Source organism: Mus musculus, chromosome 4, assembly GCF_000001635.26.
Source record: "Mus musculus strain C57BL/6J chromosome 4, GRCm38.p6 C57BL/6J".
In the NCBI taxonomy this organism is placed as follows: Eukaryota; Metazoa; Chordata; class Mammalia; order Rodentia; family Muridae; genus Mus; species Mus musculus.
The window spans coordinates 117,607,062-117,630,532 of NC_000070.6; the positions used below are offsets into that span (position 1 = coordinate 117,607,062).

At 46.9% G+C, this 23,471-nt stretch overlaps 1 protein-coding gene across 36 annotated transcripts in view; it reads left to right on the top strand.

Annotated features, from left to right (window-relative positions):
* The window catches only part of Eri3 (exoribonuclease 3), a 124,057-nt gene that overhangs the window by 56,821 nt on the left and 43,765 nt on the right, over positions 1-23,471 (top strand). For 32 of the 36 annotated variants that reach the window (XM_030253202.1, XM_017319971.1, XM_017319970.2 and 29 more), the window contains one exon: positions 8,108-8,180. In XM_030253202.1, the coding sequence (XP_030109062.1) occupies positions 8,108-8,180 (73 nt within the window). Of the gene's footprint in view, positions 1-2,558; positions 2,743-8,107; positions 8,181-14,390; positions 14,500-23,471 lie in introns of all 36 variants that reach the window. The other 4 variants (XR_003954874.1, XR_003954875.1, XR_003954876.1 and 1 more) reach the window with 2 other exon arrangements.

Genomic DNA, 23,471 nt, shown 5'->3' on the forward strand with positions numbered 1-23,471 from the left:
AGAGAGGACCAACTAGAGGCTAAAGGCAACAGCTGTGTCCTTGTGCACAGGGAGCATCACTTATTCCTTCCTGTCTAGGAAGGAACAATTGCCTGTCTAGGGAAACAATTAACAAGTTCCTCTCCAGTGTCCATGCCGTGGCACAGGAATAAGTGATGGGAACAGAGGCCAGACTACATCCCAGATCTTGAGTGCCAAGAGGATGCCTCTCTGCAGAGCCTCCAGGGGGCATTGAGGCAAAGGGTCAATATGGCCACAGGCCAGGTGGAACGTATGCTAGGATGTGTTGGGCATCTTGGAGACAGCTTAAGCTCCAGGTCTCCCAACCCCAAAATAAAATAGGTCATTAGCCAAGGCACTGGCCAAAGTACCCGAGAAGCTTCCTATCTGGCACTCAGCCTCCTCCCTCTACTCTCCTCCCTGACAGCCTTGTGTGGTAAGGAGCTCTGTCCAGGTCTCGGTAGCAGTTCCAGGACTTCCCACACAAGTGAGCACTGTGCCACGGCATGGACACTGGAGAGGAACTTGTTAATTGTTTCTCTAGAAAGGCAATGGAAGGAATAAGTGATAGGATTTTCAGGACATTTGTAGTACCAGAGAGGTGCGTGCTACACTTTTCCACAGGGTGTTTGTAACATTTATGTGCTTCCTATGGGTTCTGAGGGGGAGGGATTGCAGGATAGTCAGTAGGTGGGCTGTAGAAACTAGGAGCTGAAAGAGCTGGAAAGGTGGCTTAGCAGTTGAGAACACTGCTGCTTTTCCAGTTTCCAGAACACACATAGTGAATGGCTCACAGCCATCTCTAACTCCAGTCCTAGGGTATCTGACATACATGCAACATACATACAAACAAAACACTCATACCCATAACAATATAAGTTACTGGGGCTGGAAAGATGTCTCATTGGTTAAGAGCACTGGCTGTTTTTCTAGAGGACCTGGGTTCAGTTCCTAGCACCCACATGAAGGCTCACAACCATCTGTAACTCCAGTCTCAGGGCATCTGATACTTCCTTCTGGCCTCCTCAGGCACTGCATACACACACACACACACACACACACACACACACACACACACACTACATGAAGACCAAGCACTGATACTATATGTAGAAATACTCTACATATAGCTCCTTTAGAGTCTTTAAACAGAGATTTGGCCCTAGAGATTTGAGGTTGGTTTTCCTTGGGAAAACAAGCAGCATAGCCTAAGGGACATCCCAGAGCACCGCCTGCATTCTGGTTGTTTGGGAACTCTCCCTGGCAGCGTGTCTGGGAACAGCTCCAGCTGTGCTGCCAGACCCAGACGCAGGTGACGGCCTTTCGTCTGTACTGTAGGGAAACCAAGAGGAAATTAAATGTCATCTGCCCCCTGCACAGCAGGTCGCTGCCAGATCAGACACTGTTGATCAGAGTTGTGCAAAGGGCACCCAAGGGAAGGCTTCCGCTGCATCCATGCCCTCTGAGCTGTAGCGACTCCCAGGTGATGGCCTGGCTCAGTCCCACAGCTTTCTCTTCCTGGCTGGGCTCACCCTGGCCTAGAGCCCAGCCTAATGCTATATGGCAGCTGTGGACGATGCCATGCCAGAGAAGCATGTATACCAGTGGGAAGGAGTGAGAAGGGCAGGGTCTGGCAGTAGAGAATACACAGGAAGCAGCAAATAGACCTGGATTCAGGTTGTGGGCCTGTTGGTGGGGATCTTGGGAAAGTCTCAAGAGCACTCACAACCTCTTCGGGATTTGGTAAATGTCATCTGTGTCCCCTGACATCTGTGGGAAGTACTTTCTGCAGAACAGGTGTGGGGCCTCCCTCACCCCATCTTCCCCAGGTCTGTAACATGTTGACCTAGGGCCTCCCCGTGGAGTTAGCTACAGCTGCTATGAAGTAGGGCAGCAATAGGCTGGCCAGGAAGACTCAACAGGCTGCCTTTCGCTGCCTGGGCCCTTCCTTTCCTTGCCCTCCCAATTGAGCAGCCCAAGGCCTCTGAGGTTAAGTCTGGGTGATGATGGTAAAGCAAGGTGTGAGACCTGCCGGAGGTCACCATCTAATGGGATCGTAACTGGCTCTTTTCCAGCCTCAAACTTGTATGTCTCTTCCTGTTTTAGAGGACGACTTCAGGATTTGCCCCACCCCCACCCTTGACTCCCCTCCCCTTCTAAAGTTCTAGGTGTTCTAGGTGGACTATAGTTCTCAGTTCTTCAAATAACATATTTTACCAAGGCCTTGGGAAAAGATGTTTTAGTACTCACAGTGTTCTCCCAAGAAAACTCCCCACCTTTTCCATCACCCCCACACCGCAGCTGCAGCATGGCTGCTGCTGGTGAAATTCATTAGTGCTCGCTGACAGCAGTGGCGACAGAGGCACTCACTGTCTGCTTCCTGCTCCCTCACCCTCCGTGCTGCTGCTTCACACACACTGGTATTTAAATCTGATGGGCTGCTTATAGACTTCTTGTACCGTGACAAGTTTGGGGAGGGGGTTGGGGAGGAGGAGACAGACAAGGAGCCAGCTGTCATGCTGGTATTTCAGACACTACTTTCTCCTGACCCTTTGCAGGCTCCAGCAAGTGTATCATCTTTCTGAAGCCTGTGGTTGGAATTGTAACGTGCAGATATCCCAGAGGATGGGAGCAAATGTGGGGGCAGACTGGGCCGAGAAGTCAGCAGTTCAGTCTCCCAGGGCTGTGGGCAGTTGGGAACAGCGGAGGGACAGTGCACATGTTTGTTGAAGCTGAGTCTCTGTAAGTACTACAGGGTGTTACCCTTCATTACCAGGAACCAGGAGGCTCTTCTTCAGTGGCTGCTTCTAGATCTGTATGCTTATGCTGTGGTTATCTTCCAGATAAACCTAGGAGCCTCTGGATATAGGAAGCAGGTTTAAGTAGCTTCTAATTTGAGCATGTTTTGGGTCTTAACAATGCTCATAAAACTGTGTGGTGGTCAGGTAAGGTTCCTCCATTGTGTCTAGAGAGGGCAGGGGGGCTCTTGGCTTATGTACCTGGTACTTCTGTGCTTTGTCTTTTTTTTTTTTTTTTTTTTTCTTCAGTTTTTCGAGACAGGGTTTCTCTGTGTAGCCCTGGCTGTCCTGGAACTCACTTTGTAGACCAGGCTGGCTTCGAACTCAGAAATCCGCCTGCCTCTGCCTCCCGAGAGCTGGGATTAAAGGTGTGCGCCAACTACCGCTCGGTGTGCTTTGTCTTTAAACTTGAAAGAGGAGTCCCTAGTTTCCCCCTTTATCTTGTAACTCCTCCCCTCAATCCATTTTGAAGCTACTGAGTGATTCTAGAACATTCCCCTTGGCCATTTACCTGCAATTCACTTTTCTGGCATTTTTCCTTACTTAGTCTCATCTGGCCCAGAAGCATCTTCACAAACCTTTGTAGGCTCAGTGTCTCCTCATCCAGCCAAATAGCTCCTCTGAGCCCATTTTCAAAGTTTGTTTCCCTTGACTTTAAGTCTCATAGAGTAGGTGATGGAGGTGATGTTGCTTGCTCAAGAACAACAAGCACTTGATAATAGAGCCATACAGCAGGTTTGGGGTGAGGCATGGGGTGTGGTGCGCTGCCATTGAGAGCCTTCCCAGCACCTGGTCTCACCATGGTGGAGGTCACGGGGGAACAGGACAGGCTCCTCTCTCCGTTCCTTATCAAGTCCTGTCACTGTCAAAAGGGCAGCTATTCAAGACGATGGACTGGTCTGTCAGAGGGTTACTCAAATGCAGGGTAGACCAAGCATTTTTTTTTTTTTTTTTTTTTTTTTTTTGGTGGTGGTAGGAGGTCTGTAGACAAAGGTATATTCTTTTGTTGTTGTTTGATTTTGTTTATTTGTTTGTTTTTCAAGACAGGATAGCCCTGTGTAGTCAGTCCCTGGCTGTCCTGGAACTTACTCTGACTTGAACTCAGAGATCCACCTGCCTCTGCCTCCTGAGTACTGAGATTAAAGGTGTGGACCATGATTCCTGACTCATAGGTATGTTCTTGAGCTGTCAAGGTCCACTTTTGATGTTATCAGCATCTGTAACCCTGTAGTCCTGCCCTTTCCTGAATCTAGCATTCCCTGCAGCCTGTCTTATAGGCTTCTAGCCCTCCATTTCTGTCTAGGGTGACTTTTCTTTGTTCCCTCTTCTTGCTGATCCCTAGCCCTGAGTGCTATGTCTGATTGGGGTAGGCCTGTGCTGTCTTCCGACATGGCATATCAAAAGGGAGAAGGAAGATAACTAGGGTTGAGAAGTATTTAGAGGCTTGAGTGTTAATTTTTATACATCAGCAGTGGCTAAGTGGGTGGGTTCAATCATGAATCTGCCTTTTCTCCACCCTCCTCCTATGGTGCAGTGGTTCAGAGTTGAGACAAGGAACCTGTTGAAATGAGAAACCCCTATTTCCTAGCTTGACCCCCTTACTAATTCGGGTTAAATTGCTGTGCTATTGCACTGGTGACACATTGTGTCTGCCTCTGTTTGTATAAGAGAATGTAGTGGGGGAGGAAGGACCAATTTGTGCAGAGATAAAAGGTGTCACAGGCAGATAACTAACGTTCCAGCCTCATGCCTGCTCTCATTGTTGCTCAATTTGCTCCGTGTATAAGCCCAGCCTTCCCCTCTTTCTTCCTTCCCTCCCCTTGGTCATATTTTACCTCTATGCCACAGTGTAATGATGCCCTGCGTAGTGGGGGAGGAGATGGGCACCTCTGGCTGACAGCCCTTCCTGATAACCAAATTCCAGCCCATCCATCACTAGCCACTCTCCTCAACTCGAGGAAAAGTGATCATGAAAGGCGGGCTGTTCATCACCAGAGCTCTGTTTATCTCCTCTGGGTGGGGAATGGAGGCAGGAGAGACAAAGAGCCATGTCCACTAAGTGCTGCCCAGGTTGGTGTGACTGGCATAAATGGGTGCAGACTTATGCCAAGTAGACTGTGGCACTCTGACTAGGTGACATAACAGACTGGGTTCCAGGGGTGTGGTGTCCTTCCTGAGGCTCAGCCTCTTCACTGATAGAGTATCATAGAGATTTGTGGCATTTCTGAAACAGAGGACAGCTGGTGACAACACTCTGAGACTTTGTATGGGTGAATGAGGAGGCTGCATGGAAACAAGCTGTGTTTATCCCAGAGGGGTCTCTTTGCAGGGTCTTTGCTCTGGCTTCTCCTGACCCACTCCTTTCGATGGCTGGGCCTCTGTGCCTTCATGGTCCACTGATGATTTGAGGCATTCCTTGCCTACATGTCCCAGGAACACAGTGGTTTCTACAGATGAGCCATGTGTACACATTTCAGTGCTGTTGGCCTCCAGGCCTGACAAGTCACTCTTTGAGTCCTGTGAGGCAGATGGCAGTAGATGATGACTTCAGCCTGCTGTTCCCTCCTCTCTAAGTCACACTCCCTAGCTGAGTTTACTGGTTAAAATTTGAAAAGAGAAGAGCATTTAAGAAAGGTTGTCCACAACCTTTCTCAGCACAGGTGTCTGCTCTTTTTTGTTTGTTTGTTTGTTTGTTTGTTTGATTGTTTGTTTGTTTTTTCGAGACAGGGTTTCTCTGTGTAGCCCTGGCTGTCCTGGAACTCACTCTGTAGACCAGGCTGGCCTCGAACTCAGAAATCTGCCTGCCTCTGCCTCTGCCTCCCAAGTGTTGGGATTAAAGGCGTCTGCTCTCTTGCTGGACCTGCCCTTTGGACTGTCTGTCAAACCTCTTCGATCTCCTTGACGCAGACCTAGCAATGGTCCCCCATGCTCTGCTCACCTGATCTTCAAAGTTGAGCTCCTACTTCCAGTGGTTCCACCTTGGCTATACCCATTAGCAAGGGGTGGGGTGTGCAACCTCCCTTAATGAGCAACTCCCCTGCTTTGGCTGGCGCCAAGCTAGCCACACCTGTTTGCTATCAAGGCTGTCTGGGCCAGACCAGAGCGGTTCAGTTGCAGGTGGTAGGCCTGAGTGAGGGCTGGGGTGGGGAAGGTGGGACTCCCTTTGCTTTGTTGTCTGTTTGTGGGGAGAGACATTTTCTAACAGCGCTATCCTCCCTTATCCTTTCTTCTTTCAAAGTAGAAGTTCTCATTTTGTTATTTAAAAGATCAGTAGGAAACTTAAGAAGTACCTCATCTTTCTCTAACTTCTGCCAATCAGAAGCAAGGATCCTGGAAAACATCTGATGATAGGTTTGAGGTTCTGTTCTGGTGACTTGAAGGGCCACTGTGATCAGAGCAAGACCATGATAAATGCCAAAGTAGGGCCCCTTCTGCCTCTAGCCTCATACCATTTGAAGAGTGATCATGTACCTTGCTTTAGAGCCCATAGGCAGGACTGACTGCCATGCATGTGTTGGGGTGAGGGGTGTCCTTAAAAGGGGCCTCCTTGTATTCATGAAACTGAAGGAAGTTTTGATTTGGTGGGGGAAAAATCCCATTCCTTTTTATGGCCTGGACATAATTGGGTTTTTTCTATTGGCCATCAGTGATGTCATTCCGACCCCTCATAAAGAAGGGGAAATCACACCTGTGGACTCGGTGCATAAAATTTCATTGGGCAACAGTAATAAGCATGACCAGATGATGTTTGGGCAGTTGGGGAGCTTTGTGCCCAGTGAATCCAGCTGCATGGAGACCTGGGCACCATAAACTTGCCTGCACGTTTATGCCCGTAGGCTAGTTCAGGGCCCACTGCCAGTGGCTCTTTTCCTTGGGATCAGTATCTGGCAAAAACTCAGCATTTTCCCCTTAGTGCCAGGAACCTTTGCCCTTTTCTTTGCCAACTGGTGGAACCAGGTGTCTACTGGGACCTGCTGACCTTAGCCTGAGATGCCTAAGAATATTGAGTTAAAAAAACAAAACACAAAAACTATAACCTTTAGCAGTAAACTCCATCCTACCTACCTCTACAAGCTTTGCCTTCTCCAGGACGAGTCAAGGCCTCTCGCTGAATATGTGCAATTGTCACTTGCCATTCCGAAGCCCCAGAGTCCATTTCTAGTTCTCTTCTTGGCTTGTTGCATGATTGAGCAAATCCCTTTTCTTTACTGAATCTGTTCCCTCGTTTGTATAAGCGATGGTGACCACCCTAACCCACCTTGTGTGCTCTGTTATGTGATAGAGATGTATAGCTATCTTCCTGTGAGACTCCTGCATGTTCAAGTTCTAGCTCTGCCTCTGCCTCTCATGAAGAGGAGTTTGGGCCTTGCTGCATATACTTGGAGACAGAGGGCTGGAACATTCAGAGAAGCACTCAGCAACCCTGTTCTTCTCCTTGAATCTGCAAATTTCCATGCATAGAGCTCCTGAGTAAGATTGGTATCCCCCTCTCCATACTTCCACCACAGAGAACATAGAGAGCCCTCAGGGCTCCCGCTGGACCATGCTCAGATATGAATGACTGTTTAGATGAGCTTCCTTTCTGGTTGTTCTCACTGTGGCTTCTGAGGTATAGATGCTTCTTTGAGAGGAGCAGGCAGGATACCCCTGAGCTGTACCCTTCCTAACCAGGGGTGATATCTATAGCTGTCATGTGACGCTGAAATTCAACAGGAAAGGGAATCCCTTTTTCTCCACAGCTAGCCAGAACCAGCAGGACTCCAGACCTATGTCAAGTAATGTCATCAGGAGGTGGCTAAGGTTAGCTACGGGAAAATAAGACAGGGACTGCCTACCCTTTTCTGACCAGGCCCCCTGTGTTCCTCTTGCTTCTGGTGGCCTCTTTACACCCAGAACTCAGTGTGATTTTTCTGAAATACTTAGTTTAGCAATTAGTCTCTAAGACACAAAGGGTAAGGAACATCAGAGAAAGAGAAGGAAGTAATACGATTCAGGGAGACCATAATAGATAACAGTATCTACCTCATGGAATCAGTTTGAGGACAGATATAAGTAAAGGCCTTAACATGTTAAAAAAATACAGTTTGAAAATTAGGAAATAGTAGCAACTGATGTTATTCTTTGTAATATCTCTTGAAACTCATACTTGGTTCTGAGGAAGGTGGAATATCTTCCTTACTGGCCCCCCTGCTGATTTGTTGATCCTCATGGTCTCTCTGTTAAGTAGATTTTTTTTTTCATTATAGCTTAAGACTCCACATTTTGGGACATGCGTGTTTCTAACTTGTTCTCTCTTCTCTTTCTTGTAGGCTTCCAGGACAGTGCCATTATCTAGGCTTGCCAGTGGCGGATTACTTCAAGCAGTGGATTAATCTAAAAAAGGTACCTCTGAGCTCCTCCCAGGGCCTTTGGTTCTCCTGTCCTTCACCACCACCCCCAACTCTGGTGTCTTTTTGTTTCTTTTCTCAATATTCCCCTTTCTCTTCCCTGGGTAATCTGTACTGAACTATTGATATTTCTGGGGAGTGGGAGCTGCCTGAGGGTCCGGCTGCTGGGAGGAGTACTATTGGTGTCTTCCAAACATACACAGAGCTTTTTCTTCTGAATCTCTGGGCTGAGCTGTGTAGTCACTAGGAGAAATATGGTTCTAGTTGAGCCTTTCAGAAGGCAGTCTGTTGGGTATAGTTCTTTATGCTCTGTGCAGACCTTACTGCCAGCCCAGCCCAAGTTCTCTCTGATCCACAAATGAAAGACAGGTGCGTGCAGTCACATACTAGCTTATTTTTAAACCCGCCTTATTGGCTCAATTGCTGGGCTCGTCTAAGCCTTCCTCGGCTATCTCCGGCCTTTATTTTCACTCCCAGCTCAGCACCTTAAATCTGCCCTCAACTTTAGCCTCTTAGTTACCTTCTCCTTGATCAGCAACCCTAAACTGCCCTCCACTTAGTTGTGTTTCTTATCTCCCTGTGGCTGGTCACCTTTTCTCCCTCCAAAGCATGGCAAAAATCTCCCTTTCTCTTCCGCTTCCCTTGGCCTCCTGCAGAGACCCAGAAGTCCCAATTCTTTCCTTCTGCCCAGCAATTGGTTCCTGGCATATTGATTGATGGATTAAGAACCAATTAGGGAACAGGACCTTAGCATCAGAACCACCTGCTACAGCAGTCTCTCTCTTTATACTCATGAATGTGCTCTCTGTGCCTCTAGTTAGGAAGATGGGTTGCCTAAGATGATTTTGGTTTCCCTGATCCTAGCAGAGCCTTGTTCATGTATGGGGAGGACAGTGGAAGCTAGAACACTTGGAGCATGAAGGAGGATCTTGGCACTAAGACAGCATTGTAGACTTGTGTGGATGAAACTAACTTGGAAGAATAGTGGGGCAACTAATTTTGTAAGGATTTGCTCTGCACCGAGATGACCTTGGATGTGGTTGCATGTTTTGTCCTGCTTTCACTTAGTATGTGTCCTTTGCACTCTGATACTACTTCTCGTCTTTCACTGAAGAAGCTAGGCTCTGCCCTGCCTTTGAGCCTTGAGCTGGCTGGCTCTCTTCGGGAAATGCCCCCTGCCATCATCGTCAGGCCTATGCCGCCCCGTGAAGCTGTGGTTCAGGCATCACTCCCACTGAGCTGCTCTTGCTGTGAGGCTCCCTGGACGTGGGATATCAGTTAACTCCGGTGGAATTAGGGCCAAGCTGTTACTCCTGTCCTTCGGAGTGCAGAGACAGAGCCTGGTTCTTGCCTGTGTCCTCAGTGGGGCTAGACTGCAGTTAGCTAGACTCAGAGTATGTATACTTGCTGGCCACCTCTTCATTGAGAACTAGCTTCATAGAGACCCTCCTGAGTGGAGCGAGGCATGCCTGTGTAGATAGACATGCTATCCAGGAAAACAGTGTGCCAGCTGTCAGAGCTCATCTGGGTCTGCTTGCTGGTCTCAACAAATGCAATGTGAATGCCCGGCCAGGCGAGGCAGGCACTGACCATGAACAATTACTCTGAAGTTCACTTGACTTTTTGGTGTGTGGTAGCTCTCTGCCTTTAGGTTCCTAGGCAGAAGGGCAGGAGAGCAGCTGACCCATATGGTAACACTAGGGTCACCTTGGCGCTTCAGGCCAGCTTGAGACTCTTCAATCAGTTTTCTACTGGGATGCCAAGACATGGAAGGAAGGAATGGATATAAAGGGAAACTGAGGACTCTATTCTCAGTTGACCCTGTGTTTTCCCAGGTCCATGCAGACCTGAGGAAAGCAAGGGTGTTTCCTCTCTAGCACCCAGCTACATTGTGTTCCAGGTATGTGACTATGTTAGTTACTAGATAGGAACTCAGCATCTTACTTTCCTAAGGCCTTTAATCTGAGAAGAACTGGAAACAGATAAGGCCTCTAATCTGAAAAGCCTTTTCAGTTCTCCTCTCCTCTTTATAAACTGGGCTGCCTCAAAAAGAGTAACTTTTCAACAGCCGTGTTTTGTAGCCGTGTTTTATACCGCTACCTACATCTCCTGTAGGAGAGTGGCAAAAGTCACTGTTGGCTGACATTTGGGATTTTGTTGAATGAGCTTAGATTTCTTTATTGAGCTGTCAACTTAAAGAGAACTTGAAGTTCTGCTCCCAGCTCTTTCCAGGAGATTAAAGATGTTACTAGGGAATAAAGGAATACATCTGCCTGTGTTTGTGTGTGTATGTGCACGCACACACGCATGTGTACACGTATATTCACATAAACAGTCATCTGCAGAAATACTTGAAAATATGTTGTACTTGTTGGTTTTGTGTCAACTTGACATAAGCTGGAGTTATCACAAAGAAAGGAGCCTCCCTTGAGGAAATGCCTCCATGAGATTCATCTGTAAGGCATTTTCTCAATTAGTGACCAAGGTGGGAGGGCCCATTGTGGGTGGTGCCATCTCTGGGCTGATAGTTCTGGGTTCTATAAGAAAGCAAGCTGAGCAAGGTGGGGAAAGCAAGCCAGTAAGGAACATCCCTCCATGGCCTCTGCATCAGCTCCTGCTTCCTGACCTGCTTGAGTTCCAGTCCTGACTTCCTTTGGTGATGAACAGCAGCAGCATGGAAGTGTAAGCTGAATAAACCCTTTCCTCCCCAACTTGCTTCTTGGTCATGATGTTTGTGCAGGAATAGAAACCCTGACTAAGACACATGTATGCACATAAATGTATTTATATATATATATACCCATAAAGCACAAAGACGTAATATTATCTCTTCCATAAGCACACATTCAGAGTACCTTCTGTGTGCCAGGTACTGTGTTAGGTTCTAGGAATATAACAAAAAAGGTGACTGTTACAGATCATATGACTTCTATTCAATAACCTGTTCAGACAGTTTGAAGTTCATATAATAAAGAACTGGCTTTATTGAGGTAGAGTGTGAGGAAGGCTATCTAAATTATAGACTGAAGGAAGAACTGGCCAACCTTAGGAAGCAGCATATGGTGAGGCCCTGAGGTGAAGAGAAGCCTGCTATTTTTATAAAAGCCAGGAAGACAGAAGTTCTGCCTCTTGTTCATTGTTCTAGCCCCTTCACATTGGATGGCTCACGGTACAGAGTAGCTTAATTGTCATTTACTGAGTGAATAACTGCCAAGGCCTAGGGATGTGAGAGAGGAGGAAATAAGGAAGTAGACAGTGATGCTGGAGCTTGTAGGCCATGTTTGGATTTTGGCTCTTACTTATAGGATAAACAGGAGCTACTAGAAGAAAATTTTATCTCATTTGCTTTTTTGTTTTGTTTTGAGACAGAGCCTCATGCTATAGCCCAGCTGGATGTGGCCACACAGGCCTGTAATCCCAGCACTTGGAAGGCTGAGACAGGAGAATTGTCTTTACTTCAAGGCCAGCCTGAGCTGAGAGTGAAAGACCAATCTAGGCTATAGAGTAAGACCTTGTCTCAAAATACAAACCAAACAACAAACTCTCTTATACTAAGGAAAGCCATGCAGTAGAAGTGACTTAGACAGTGTAGCACACAGAAACTTCATAGTAGCATAGCAAAGAAGGATAGATGTCTGCCAGGTGGTGGGGCACTCAGGAGCAGAGGCAGGGCTTCTCTGAGTTCGAGGCCAGCCTGGTATACAGAGTGAATTCCAGGACAGCCAGGGCTGTACAGAGAAAACTTATCTTTACACCCCCCCTCCAAATAAAAATAAAGTAAAATAAAATAAAATAAAATAGTTAAATGATTAAGAAATACATAAATACTATAATAAATATACCACTTTGGTCAAAAATAAGTCTAGAGTTTGTATGTAGAAATAGACATAAGAAGGGCTATAGTTGGTGAGTTATTGTGAAGTGGTGGGATAAAGAATTGAAATCCAATAGGAAATTGTTCTGTGTGTTGAGTTTAGCTTCCTCTATCTCTTCTAGCTTTGTGAGTCAGAATCTCACTGTGTAGCCCAGGGTGGCATAGAACTTGAAATTCTCCTGCCTTCACCTCTCAAGTGCTGGGATTGAAGGTATATACTATCACGCCTGACATATCTAGTATATCATTGGGAAGCATGACAGGAACAAATGCAAAATTGCCATTATGCTTAATTATTCGTTAATACATCAGTTACATTGGGACAAATTTGTTCTTTGAAAGTGAGTGTTATGGCAGTACTGACTGTGTAACTGACAGGAAATGGTGATTGGTTGGTAGAGTTAGGGGTGAATTCTTTCAGCCTGTATGGCCCTAAAATTTAGGATTGAGCATATAGGTAAATTAGAACGAGTTTTCTGTGTGAGGAGAAGGAGAAGCTTAAGGTAAAGAGAACAACTTGATTTAGGACTGTTGAATTGAGACGTCTGAGCAGTTCTTCCGGCTCTGTTGAGAAGGTAGCTGACCATCTAGTGCTAAAGGGTAAGGTTTGATAAGAGGTACTGAGTCTTGACATTTGAATACCTAGTGAAAACATGGAGATACATGGTATTGCCAGAGAAGTGTATATAGGGTGAAAATGAGAGCAAAGTGAAACCCTGAGATAGTACATTAGGCAGGTAGAGAAGGAAGAGTTAGGAGGAAGCTGTCTAATAGAAATAGATGCTGGTTACTGACTGTGCTATGTTGTACACCCAATGTCTGCATCCATTCTCTGATGCTTTGACAGAGCACTACAGACTTGGTAAGTTATAAACAATGAAAGTTTATTTGGCTAACGGTTATGGTGGAGGCTGAGACAGTTGAGCTCCAGGGGCATCACCTGGTAAGGACCTTCTTGTTGCATCATAGGAAGACTTCACATGACAGGAGAGGACAGAAGACACAGACAAGAGCTCCACTCTTAAACCTGTGCCCTTTTGGAACAATAGCACTGATCCATTCACGTGAACAGTTCCCATTCCCTGGTGGTCCCTTAAAAGCCCCGCCTCTCAGTAGTGCTAGAGTAGAAGTTAAATCTTAGTGTGGAGTTTAGGGAGGATTGAAATTCAGACAGTGACGCCTGTAGAGTTTCCACTGGCATGTGGCAGTAGATCACTTGGAATATATTTAGTATGATTGAGAGATTAATTTGTAGTAAGTTTTAATCAATTTGAATTAAAAATTTACTTGAGAAAATTTGAGTGTTTAAAGGCACTTGAGTTAGAGATGCTATATTTTAAATGGTTAATTTTTTTAAATCTAAAACATTTCTGATAAAGATTTTGCTTCGTAATTGAGAAGTGATATTAAGTATTAATAGACTTAATCTGAAAAAAGACTTAGTCTGAAAAAAGACAAAATATCTCCTAATGTTTGTGCTGCTGTCATGTTTAAAATAATATTTGGATATATAAACTGACTAAATAATTTCATGTTATTTAAAGTAAAAGTTTAAGCCTTTATCATTTTTTTTATGTGTATGGTTTTTTGGCTTCATGTATGTGTGTGTACCATATGTGTACAGGTCCCACAGAGGCCAAAAGAGGATCTCATCTCTTGGAACTGGAGTTACAGATGGCTGTGAGCCTCCTGGGGCTGCTGAGAAACAAATCTAGGTCCTCTGGAAGATCAGCCAGTGGTCTTAACCACTGAGCCATGTCTCCAGCACCAGCACGTTTTGTCTTTTAATGTTCCATAATGACCATTATAAAACTTGAGCTCTCTTGTGTACTTACATTGTGTTGTATTGAACAGCCCTGGGCCAGATCCTTGGCATCAGTATGACATTGTGTAATCCTTACAGCCTTCCTGAGCATAGAGTAATTAATGATGCTTTCATACCAAGACTTCATGGTACAGACACAGAGGGGCCTGGAGGGTGGCATCCCAGAGGCTGAGATAGGTGTTTACAGTTGGGGGGGGGAGGGTGGGCAGGAGGGAGGAACAGAGAGAGAGGGGGAGGGAGAGAGAGAGAGAAAAGGGATGGGGAGGGGAGGGGGTAACATGAAGGTAATCATATATGGATACTGAGGCTTGGACCCTACTGATGCTCAGGTACAGAGAGGAGAGGGAGTCATTAGGAATGCCTCCAAGAAGAGGAGAGGAGATGGAAGACTGTTCCCTACTTCATCCTGACAGGAGAAAAAGCAAAGATGGGTGCAAATCTATGTCAGCAGGCTTGCTGATTTGTAAATATAACAATAAAATAGCTAATAAAATAATTTTTTGTAGTATCACATAAACAGGTCCATTAAAGTTTCTGAAGAAACTTCTCTCTGAAGCATGCTAATCCTCCTTGTCTGCACTGCTGTCCACACCCTCTTCCCGGCTCTCAGAACAGGTCAGTGAGCTTCGAACACTCAAACTTCCAAAATCTTTCTAACAGTCCCCCCACAGACAACACATCCCAGGCTATCACAGCAGTACCCTTGATCCTAGTGTCAGTCTATGGCTCTGAGCATGACCAGGACCAGGAGCAACTTGGAGGAAGAAGGTGTTTATTTGGCCTACATGTCCTAAGTCACAGTTGGTTGAGAAATGCCAAGGCAGGGACTGAAGCAGAGACTGTGGAAGAGCAATGCTTATTGATTTCTTAGATGCCTGCTCAGCTTGCTTTCTTCTGTACCTCAGAACCACTTGCCCAGGTGTAGCACTTCCCCCAGTGGGCTGAACCCTCCATCATCCTCCTTTAATCTAGACAATGTCCCACAGATTTGCCTATAGGCCAACCTTATGGAGGCATTTTCTCAATTCAGATTCCTTCTTCATGATGTGTGAAGCTGACCAAAAAGAAAAAGAAAAAAAAAAAATACAACCAGCACACCATCTGATGGCTGGGTGACTTTTGTTTTACCCGGTGAGACATATAGGTAAATCATTTGCTGGCAACTAATAGGGAGGTCTGTGAGGGCTCACAGAAAGTTAAGACAGGATTGCATCCCTTTGGTAAGTTACCTTGGGAGCTAACTTGAGGGCAGAGGAGTCAGAGGCAGTGTCGAGGGTCCAGTCAGGTCAATGACATTAGTTTGTAGCAGAGCCGCTCTGTTCAGAGAGCTGATCCTCCTTAGTAGAGCTCAGCAGATTGGGGTAAGGGTGGAGAAAGAGGGACTTAGGTTTACCTGTCAGGGGTGGAGAGTTTCTGTAAGGAGTTGTGATAAAAAGAGCAGGGAGTTAAAAGATAACTGTCAGGACAGCAGTTGACAAGACAGACTGGGGGATCTAAGATAGATATTGAAAAGAGGAAGACTCAGCTGGGTGTGGACAAAGCAGCTTGGGTCCTGTGGAAATGAGGAGCGGGTGCAGTGGGCTCAGCTGAATGAGGCAGACAGCAGGCTGTGAGAGGCGGCGGTGGGGTGTAGTGGCTGCTGCTTGGAATCTCAACACCCAGGAAGTCGAGGCACGAGGTTCACTGCAAGTAAGTCCCAGGCTATCCTGGGTTATAGAGTGAGACTCTATCTCAGAAAAACAAAAAAGGACTAGGGAGGTGGCTCAGTTGGTAAAGAGCTTGCCACACCAGCATGAAGATCCCTAACACCAATGTAAAAAGCCAAGCATGGCACTGGGCATCTATGATTTCAATGCTGGGGAGGGGAAGGCAAAGAGGAGCAGGAGTTGGGGGCCATCTATGACCCCCTTGAATCCATAGCAAGTTTGAGGCTAGCCTAGGTTACAGGAGACTCTGACTTTAAAAAAAAAAAAAAAAGGTAGGATATTTGAATTATTTAAAAAATGGGATGTTGACAGTTTCTAAAGTACAGCCACAGAGGTCATGGTCAGAGCTGCGTAGGAATAATGTTCTAGATAAGGAATTATGAAACAAAAGGGTTGGTTGGAATACATCCAGAAAAGTGTGTGCATATACACATGAATACAGAAAATGGGCTTTACCCAGTACATATGCATGACACATAGGTACAAATGAATATATAAGTGCATGCCTACACATAGATAAACAGTTCACGTATATGCAGACCAAGCTATGCAGCTGTGTGTGCACACACTCATAACTGTCAGGAATTCCCTCTCATGCCACAACCTGCCTGGCTGGCCTTTGTGTAGGAAAGTAAGCAGGCAGCCTTAGGAATCTGAGTTGGGCAAGCTGGCTGGTTATCCAGTCCTGTCCAGCACTTGGGGATTAGGGGCTGTCTAGCATCAAACAGTCAGATAAATGCAGGGCGTATACTGTAGCTCTACTTTCCCATTGCTGCCTGTATTTCATGTCCTGCTGTGCTCTTTCTGTGTGCTCTGAAAGGGTGAGCTTAGGGCTGGACATCTGAGGGAAAGTGGAGAAGAAGAGGAGAAAGAACTTTTGCGGTCTCTCCAAGAAACATTGTGTCTCCGACAGTCTCTGAGAGGGGTTAGCAGGAGAAACTGCTGAAGGGAGCAATGGAGTCTACGATTGACTGTGACCTTTTCTGACCTTGGAGCATTCAGAGTCCCAATCAGTGCAGTAATAAATTAAGGGCTTATGGAGGAATATGTTCTCAGCCTTAATGAAGTTCTTTGCTGGGGGCCGACAGCGGGTCAGCAGGTCTCGGTGCTGTAGATCCGATGCTTCAGTGAATGTCTGAGCCAGTGGGGAAGCCAGCAGTCAGGAGTGATCCAGAGTGGACCCTTTGTGGAAGGGGGCTGAGTGGGGCCAGCATGGAGCCCCTCTGCTAGGACTGTTGAGAAGCTCATTTGACAAAACAAGAGTAAACCTCGAGCGCAGTCAGAGGTGAGGACCTAGAAGCCCTGCAGTGCTCTGAGACGGGAGCTTGCACTAGTGGCAGACTTTTGAGTCCATATGCAGAACCAGGCAGGGTTGGTGGCCCCGGTGTTTGGGACCATCCAAAAGCAGTTCACTGTCCCTGGCCAGTATACGGTCTGGATTGGATACTCAAGACTTCTGGCCATCTTAGAAGAGCAAGTAGGCTAACTAAGTACAGGGTGCAGGACACATAGCCCCAGGTAGGAATGAGGGCATGATAGAGCACAGGTATGTGGTCAGAAGCTGGCTTGTAGAGGGTGCCTGGGCTACTTTGAGCAGCGGTTGCTGACCTCTGAGTGGGACTCAGGACTCCAGTTTCTGAGTTCTCAGCCCATTCTCTGTACTATGTATGCCTGGGGCTAAGCTCTTGAAGTCTAGTCCAGAAGTAGAGAAGGTAAAACCCCGTGTATAGTATCAGCTGCCAGAGCCACAGGGAATGTCTCCTTTCTTCTCACTGCCCTGCCCCCATGGTGTAGTGCCCAGCCTGGGCTTTTCCTTTAAATATGTCTTACAGCTGTCTGAACTCTGAAATTCCTTTCACTCCTTCCCTTGCCTTGTTAACATGTGTTGCCTTTGGGGTAATCAGGGAAAAAATATTATGTCCTTTTACAATTACCGGGTTTTGGAATATTAAAATGTCTCGCTGCATCGGCACTGTTATTTTGATTGGTATTCTAACCTTTGACTAGCCCATAAAGCGCGCCGCTCCTGAAGCCAATATTGCAGGACTGAAATTTAATTCCGAAATGATTCCAGATAATAGGGAGACAGATAATATATGCATGAAGGATATTATGTTTGGACTAACTGCAGCAGGGCCAGGGCTGGGGAGCTGAATAATAGCCCAGAGTGAGTTATAATCTGTGGGACAGAAATGCCTTACTGTCAGGGCCAGGAGAGGAACTCTTAAATCAAAGGCACAGGAAACTGTGGTCACAGGGTGCGCATTCTGACAGGAAGAGCACTGGAGCCAAGAGGGGAGCTGTTGAGGCTTTGCCCATTCTCTTTCTTGAGCTATGTAGCAAGGTCCTGGATGATATAGCTCATTACTATCTTGATATCTATACTTCTTTGCTTCTCAAGACATAGCAGACCTCTTACTGCTTTTTAGATATACATGGTTGTTAACCTCTGTTTCATACATTGCTCCCTTATGTTTTATTTTCTTCTCTTAGTGTGTTTAGAAAACTCCTGTTCATCCTGCAGAACCCTATTATGTAAGCCCATCTATCACACAAATGCATGTGCACACACGCACCCTTCTAGTAGAAAGGAATCTGTCACCGCTTTCCCTATGGCTTAGAACTTTGTACAAGGTGTATCATACAATTGCACATTTGTGTTTCCTGTTAGTCTGTGAGGCCCTTGTGGAATCTCTTTTCAGTACCCAGCCCTGGACCCTAACAGTAGGCATTCAAGAGTATTAAGTGAATCCACATCGAGTCAGGCTGCTGTAGACAGATCTCTGTCAGATTTTGCCAAGCATGGGCTTAGAGAAATGAAGCCTCTTCCTATAGGCAAACAGTTGGGAAGAGGTAAATCCTGAGTCAAGTGTGTGTGTCTCAGGCAGGTGGGCAGGGAGGGGGTAGCAGTAAGATGTATAGATACCCCCATCTTCCTTGATCCACATACTGTAGTCTTCCTTGCTTTAGGCTCTGGTCTTGATATTCATGGGACTTGGGGCGTGGAGAGAATGAGACCTTGTGTTGCTGCGATTATCCTTTGGACAGTTACTCCACTCAAAAGACACTTCTCTACTATGAGTTTGTAGCCAAGTATCAGGACAGTGGCTTGGAAGTGACTCCTCCGTGTGCTGTGGAGAGCTGTGAGGCAGGTAGAATACATGGGGTCTCAGAGATGTCTGAAAACATCTCAGATATTGGTTTCCCTGCAGGCCTTGGGGCACAGCACTTACTGAATGTAAGTGAATGGTAGAGAAATGCGCTGTGCACACCAGACTGAGAGGACTTGGATTGGTTTGAAAGTTGTGCTGTCTGTCTGTGAGACTTGCTCTGCTCTTCCTTTAGTGAGTATGCTGGATCTTAGGGATGTAGGGATGTGGCTCACAAGCCTGAGGCCATCATGCTAGAAAGCTTTTTGGAGCCTGGTGGGTCAGACTCTGCTTTGTTATGTCACTGCCAACCAGCCTTCTGAGCTGAAGCCAGTCTCTCCCTGGACCAGTAGAAGACTGCTGGCTTAGAATCCTGGCTCTATACTTGGTAGTTGTGGGGGTTTAGGAAAATCACTTAATGTCATCATACCCCAGCATCCTCTCTCTGAGATAAGAAAGGTAGTATCCTTGTCTTAGAGTTGATCTGAGAGTGAGGCATGAGCATACTTGAGTTGCCGAGGTACTTGATAAATCCAGCAGAGATGAGCGGGCTCCAAGGAGAGGAGACATCAAGGTATGCAGTGGGAGTCTGCCCGCAGGCACTGTGGAGAAGAGCTCCCCAGCAGGTTCATCTTGGGGAAGATGGGTTTAGCACTGACCTTGCACTGTGCCATCCTCAGTGTACAGGAGCAGCAGTCAGCCTGCCATTTCAGGCCTGGCTGTTCAGTGGAAATAGAGTTATAGTCAGCTTAGATACTTGTTAACTGTCACCTTTATAAGGATAGGATACTTAACCTTTCATGAACATTGGTTTCTGTATATGTAAAGTGGAGATAATTAACAAAGCCAGATGTGGCTCTAAATACTGAGTTTCAGCTCCTTGAGTCCCCAGCTGCCCTACAGGGAAAGGAGGAAATGGAAGCACTGAGCGCTCATACCTTCCACAGCCAGCAGCAGTGGGTGGTGGAGCAGGCACTGGAGTGAAGGCCCGCACTCCAGAGTCCATGCTCCTGAGCTATTTTTATTGGGGTTAGGTAGTGAGATGGTAAGTCAGGGAGGGTTTTAGCAAGGAGGCTCCTGGCTGAGTTCTGAAGATGAGTAGGTTTTCAGGGGGGCACTTGGAGGGACATCAGGCAGGGCGCATAGGGTGTGAGACGGCTGGCCAGATGAAGGGAGCACGGCAGTGGTTTTCATGGGTTAGCTACAGTGTAGGCTAGTTGTGTGTACTTTTTACCAAGAAAGGAGAGCTCGAGCAAGGGCAGTAGCAGCTCTAGAAAACCACCGTGTCTGTCTGTGCAAAGGGGAGAAGACCTGTGGGCCAATGAGCTCCAAGATATATCAGCGGTAGGCAGCCCAGGACTGCAGGGTAGAAGGCTGCATCCCTCTGGCATGGGGGATAGAGTTGGGGGAATCCATTTGAGCATGTCTCTAAAGCTCTTTGAAGGGTAACACACCTTTCTGTGCGGGATGGGCACCTTGTCATACCAGTTGCTGGGTACCTACCTTGTTCTGCATCTTTGATGGGAGAGTAGGAAAGGGAGTCAGCTTAGGGTGGCAAGAGTCTGTCCTCTACCTGTGTCCTCTGCAGTGGACCTCACCCCAGAATTCTTGCAGTGTTGTCTGGAAGGTTAGACCGGGCCTACCTCTGGGCCTGTCCCTCCTGGCTGCTGCTCTGTCTGTATCCTGTCCACTGAAGGTAGTCTCCTCATCTAGGTCCCACAGTGAACTTTCTCCTTGTGTCCTTCAGTCCATTCTGGGTTTGTTCTGGAGCACAGAGTGGAGAGGTCTGCTTGGTCATTTGAAGGCCTTTCTAACATAGACTTTGTATTCTAACCTTCAGGGCCAGCTACCAGAGCCCAGCATAGCTCTGAATCCATGTGTCCTACTCATTTCATGTGGCCTAGTCCATCACTTTGAGAACCCCCAGAGCCTTCTAAAGAAGGGACTAGTCTAAATCTAATCTGCTTTCACAGAACTAGAGAGGGCAGTAGGGACTCTCAGGAGCCACTTGGGGTGTCCATACTGTGGAAGAGTGACGGACTCTTTGGGAGAGCTGGGGCTTGGCTGCAGAAGCATGCCGGGAGGGATCAGTGCTCCTCCACTGGCTCTTTCTTTTTTTAATTAATTTATTTAAAGTGAGTACACTGTAACTGACTTCAGACACACCAGAAGAGGGCATCGGACCCTATTACAGATGGTTGTGAGCCACCATGTGGTTGCTGGGAATTGAACTCAGGACCTCTGGGAGAGCAGTCAGTGCTCTTAACCACTGAGCCATCTCTCCAGCCCTTCTCCACTGGCTCTTAAGGGAATTCGGTCACTCTGCCTTTTCCTTGGGTTTGGTTTTTGTTTTTTCTTCTTTTACTTTGTTACTACTCTAGACTCCAAAAACTGGAATTTTAGGAGGCACAATTCTGCCTCCTATGTGCCTGCCACACTGTCCTGGAGGTCACCCTGCTAAGGTAGACTTGAGCATAGCTGTCAGTTTCAGTGTAACAGAGCACTAGTGCACTGGGCCACAACACACAGGCTCCTCACAGCTACTCAGCAAGGAGTGCTAGGCCCTGTCTCAATGGTGCTGAAGTAGAAACTTAGGTTAGGAAGCCTACCTGGGGCACGTGACCAGGAAGATATCGATCAGGCTCTTTCCTTCCATAGTTTTCCTTTTGTCCCTGGCCCAGTAGCAAATACTACCTGCAGGCAGCTCTATCTGTCCTAGTTTAAGCTGGATACAAATGCATAGCAGCCACCACAAAGTTAGATAGTCAGTATAAAAATCAGGGTATTGGGAAGGATAGGGATTGACCTGTTGGGTTTGTGGTCTGTCTCCAGGTACTGGCAATGGGCAGATGAGGTCCTCGACTCTAGAGGGCAGCATGATGCAGTACAAAAAGCCTACATGAAACCTAAAGTAAAAACCTTAAAGTAGGCCCTCTCTGGTGTTGGGTCACTTGCCCTGGAGGCTTTGGTTTCTTTAGCTAATGAGAAAAGAATGGATGGAGCAGTTTCTTCCCATAGTGCCTCCTGCCCTTGCCAGTGTGAGTATGCTCTTGGCATCTTAGATTCCTCCTTTGCTACAACAGAGATAGGGGAGTGCCTCAGGGTTACTATCAATGGGATGAAGCACCATGGCTAGAAGCAAATTGGGAAGGAAAGGGCTTATTTTGCTTATACTTACATATCATTGAAGGAAGTCTGGGCAGGAACTCAAACAGGGGAGGAATCTGGAGGCCGGAGCTGAAGCAGAGGACATGGAGAGTGCTGCTTACTGGCTTGTTCCTTAAGGCTTGCTTTCTTCTAGAACCCAGGACCACTAGTCTAGGGGTGATAGCACCCACAATGAGCTGGGCTCTCCCCTCAGTCACAAATTAGGAAAAGGCTTTATAGGATTGCCTACAGCCTGATCTTATATAAACAATTCTTGGTTGGGGATCCCTCCTCTGCAGTAACTCTAGCTGATGCTGTGTTGACATAAAACTAGCCAGCACAAGGTGGATGAGAGAAGGAAGGCCTTTTATTTCCCTGCCCTTGCTTTACTCTGTAACATTGAAACTACTTCAGGAGAGGCAGAACATAGCCAGGCATCTGTCAAGAACTGGGCCAGAGGTGGTGTGGAAGTTTGGCAGATGTTGGCACCTGTCAGAGTCTGAGGTGGCTGTCAGTGGAGCAGAGAGCCATTCCTGTGGGCTTTACTAGGAATGTATAGGCTAGAAGCTTGTCGTCTGGATCCTTTGAGGGATGGAAGGGGCAGGGCTTTCAGTCCTATACATGCAGAGAGATCAGGCCTACCTTTGGCCTTTGATCCGTTCTGTTTATTTGTCTCATTAGTTTTTAGCTTAGCTGAGCCAGATGACCCCTGGAGTGGAGCTTTGGCTTTTTCCATCTTCAACTGGGATTTTAGCATGCTTCTGACCCATTAACTAGCCTCCAGTTACCTCTCAGTTCTTGACTAACTAGCTGTGTCCCTACACAGGATCAGACAGTATGTGTGTGGACTGGGTATCTTGGTGCTCTTAGCTCTGTGAGGACTTCTGACTTGATTGGACCTAAGCCTTGGGTAGCAGGTGGCCTATGTGCTGCCTGTTCAAGGACATCTGTATTTTCAGTCACCTACTAGCCACCCAGGTCTCTGAAGCCATGTGTGTTAGGGCATTTGAACTCAGAGGTGAATCAGACCTGGTCTTTAGCTGTACAAAGCTCCTGGTCCAAAAGGAAAGATGAGAGGGGTTTTAGGCAGATGGGGGTGGCAGGGGCTGCGGGTAACTGAAGTGGTCAATGCAGCAGTAGAAGGTGTGTTTACATGTTTGTGTTCTTAACAACTAATTCATGTTTAATGAAGTTCTTCACTGAGTCAAGGTTTACAAGAGGCAGAGGGCGCATGTGAACAGGCAGACAGGCTTATGCGGTCTATGCCTGTTCACACACTACCCTAGGTTGTCCTAATTGGAGGAGTGACATTCCTGGGAATGAGGCGGCATGTGAGTGTGTAGAGGCATGTGCCCTGGTGTGCATTCAGGGAGCTGTTAGTGACTGTCTCTAGCACCATGACCACTCTCTTCATGTTATCCCTGGCCTTGGCACCTACTTGCTTATAAGCAGGCAGGCAGGCTGCAGGCAGATCCCAGAGCAGCCCAAGGCCTCCCCAGTGGTGTGTTTGCTGTGCCTAATTACCCGGCAGTTGTTTAACTATGCAAGCTGCATGCCTGCCTTTATTGCACTGTGATTGCTGAGC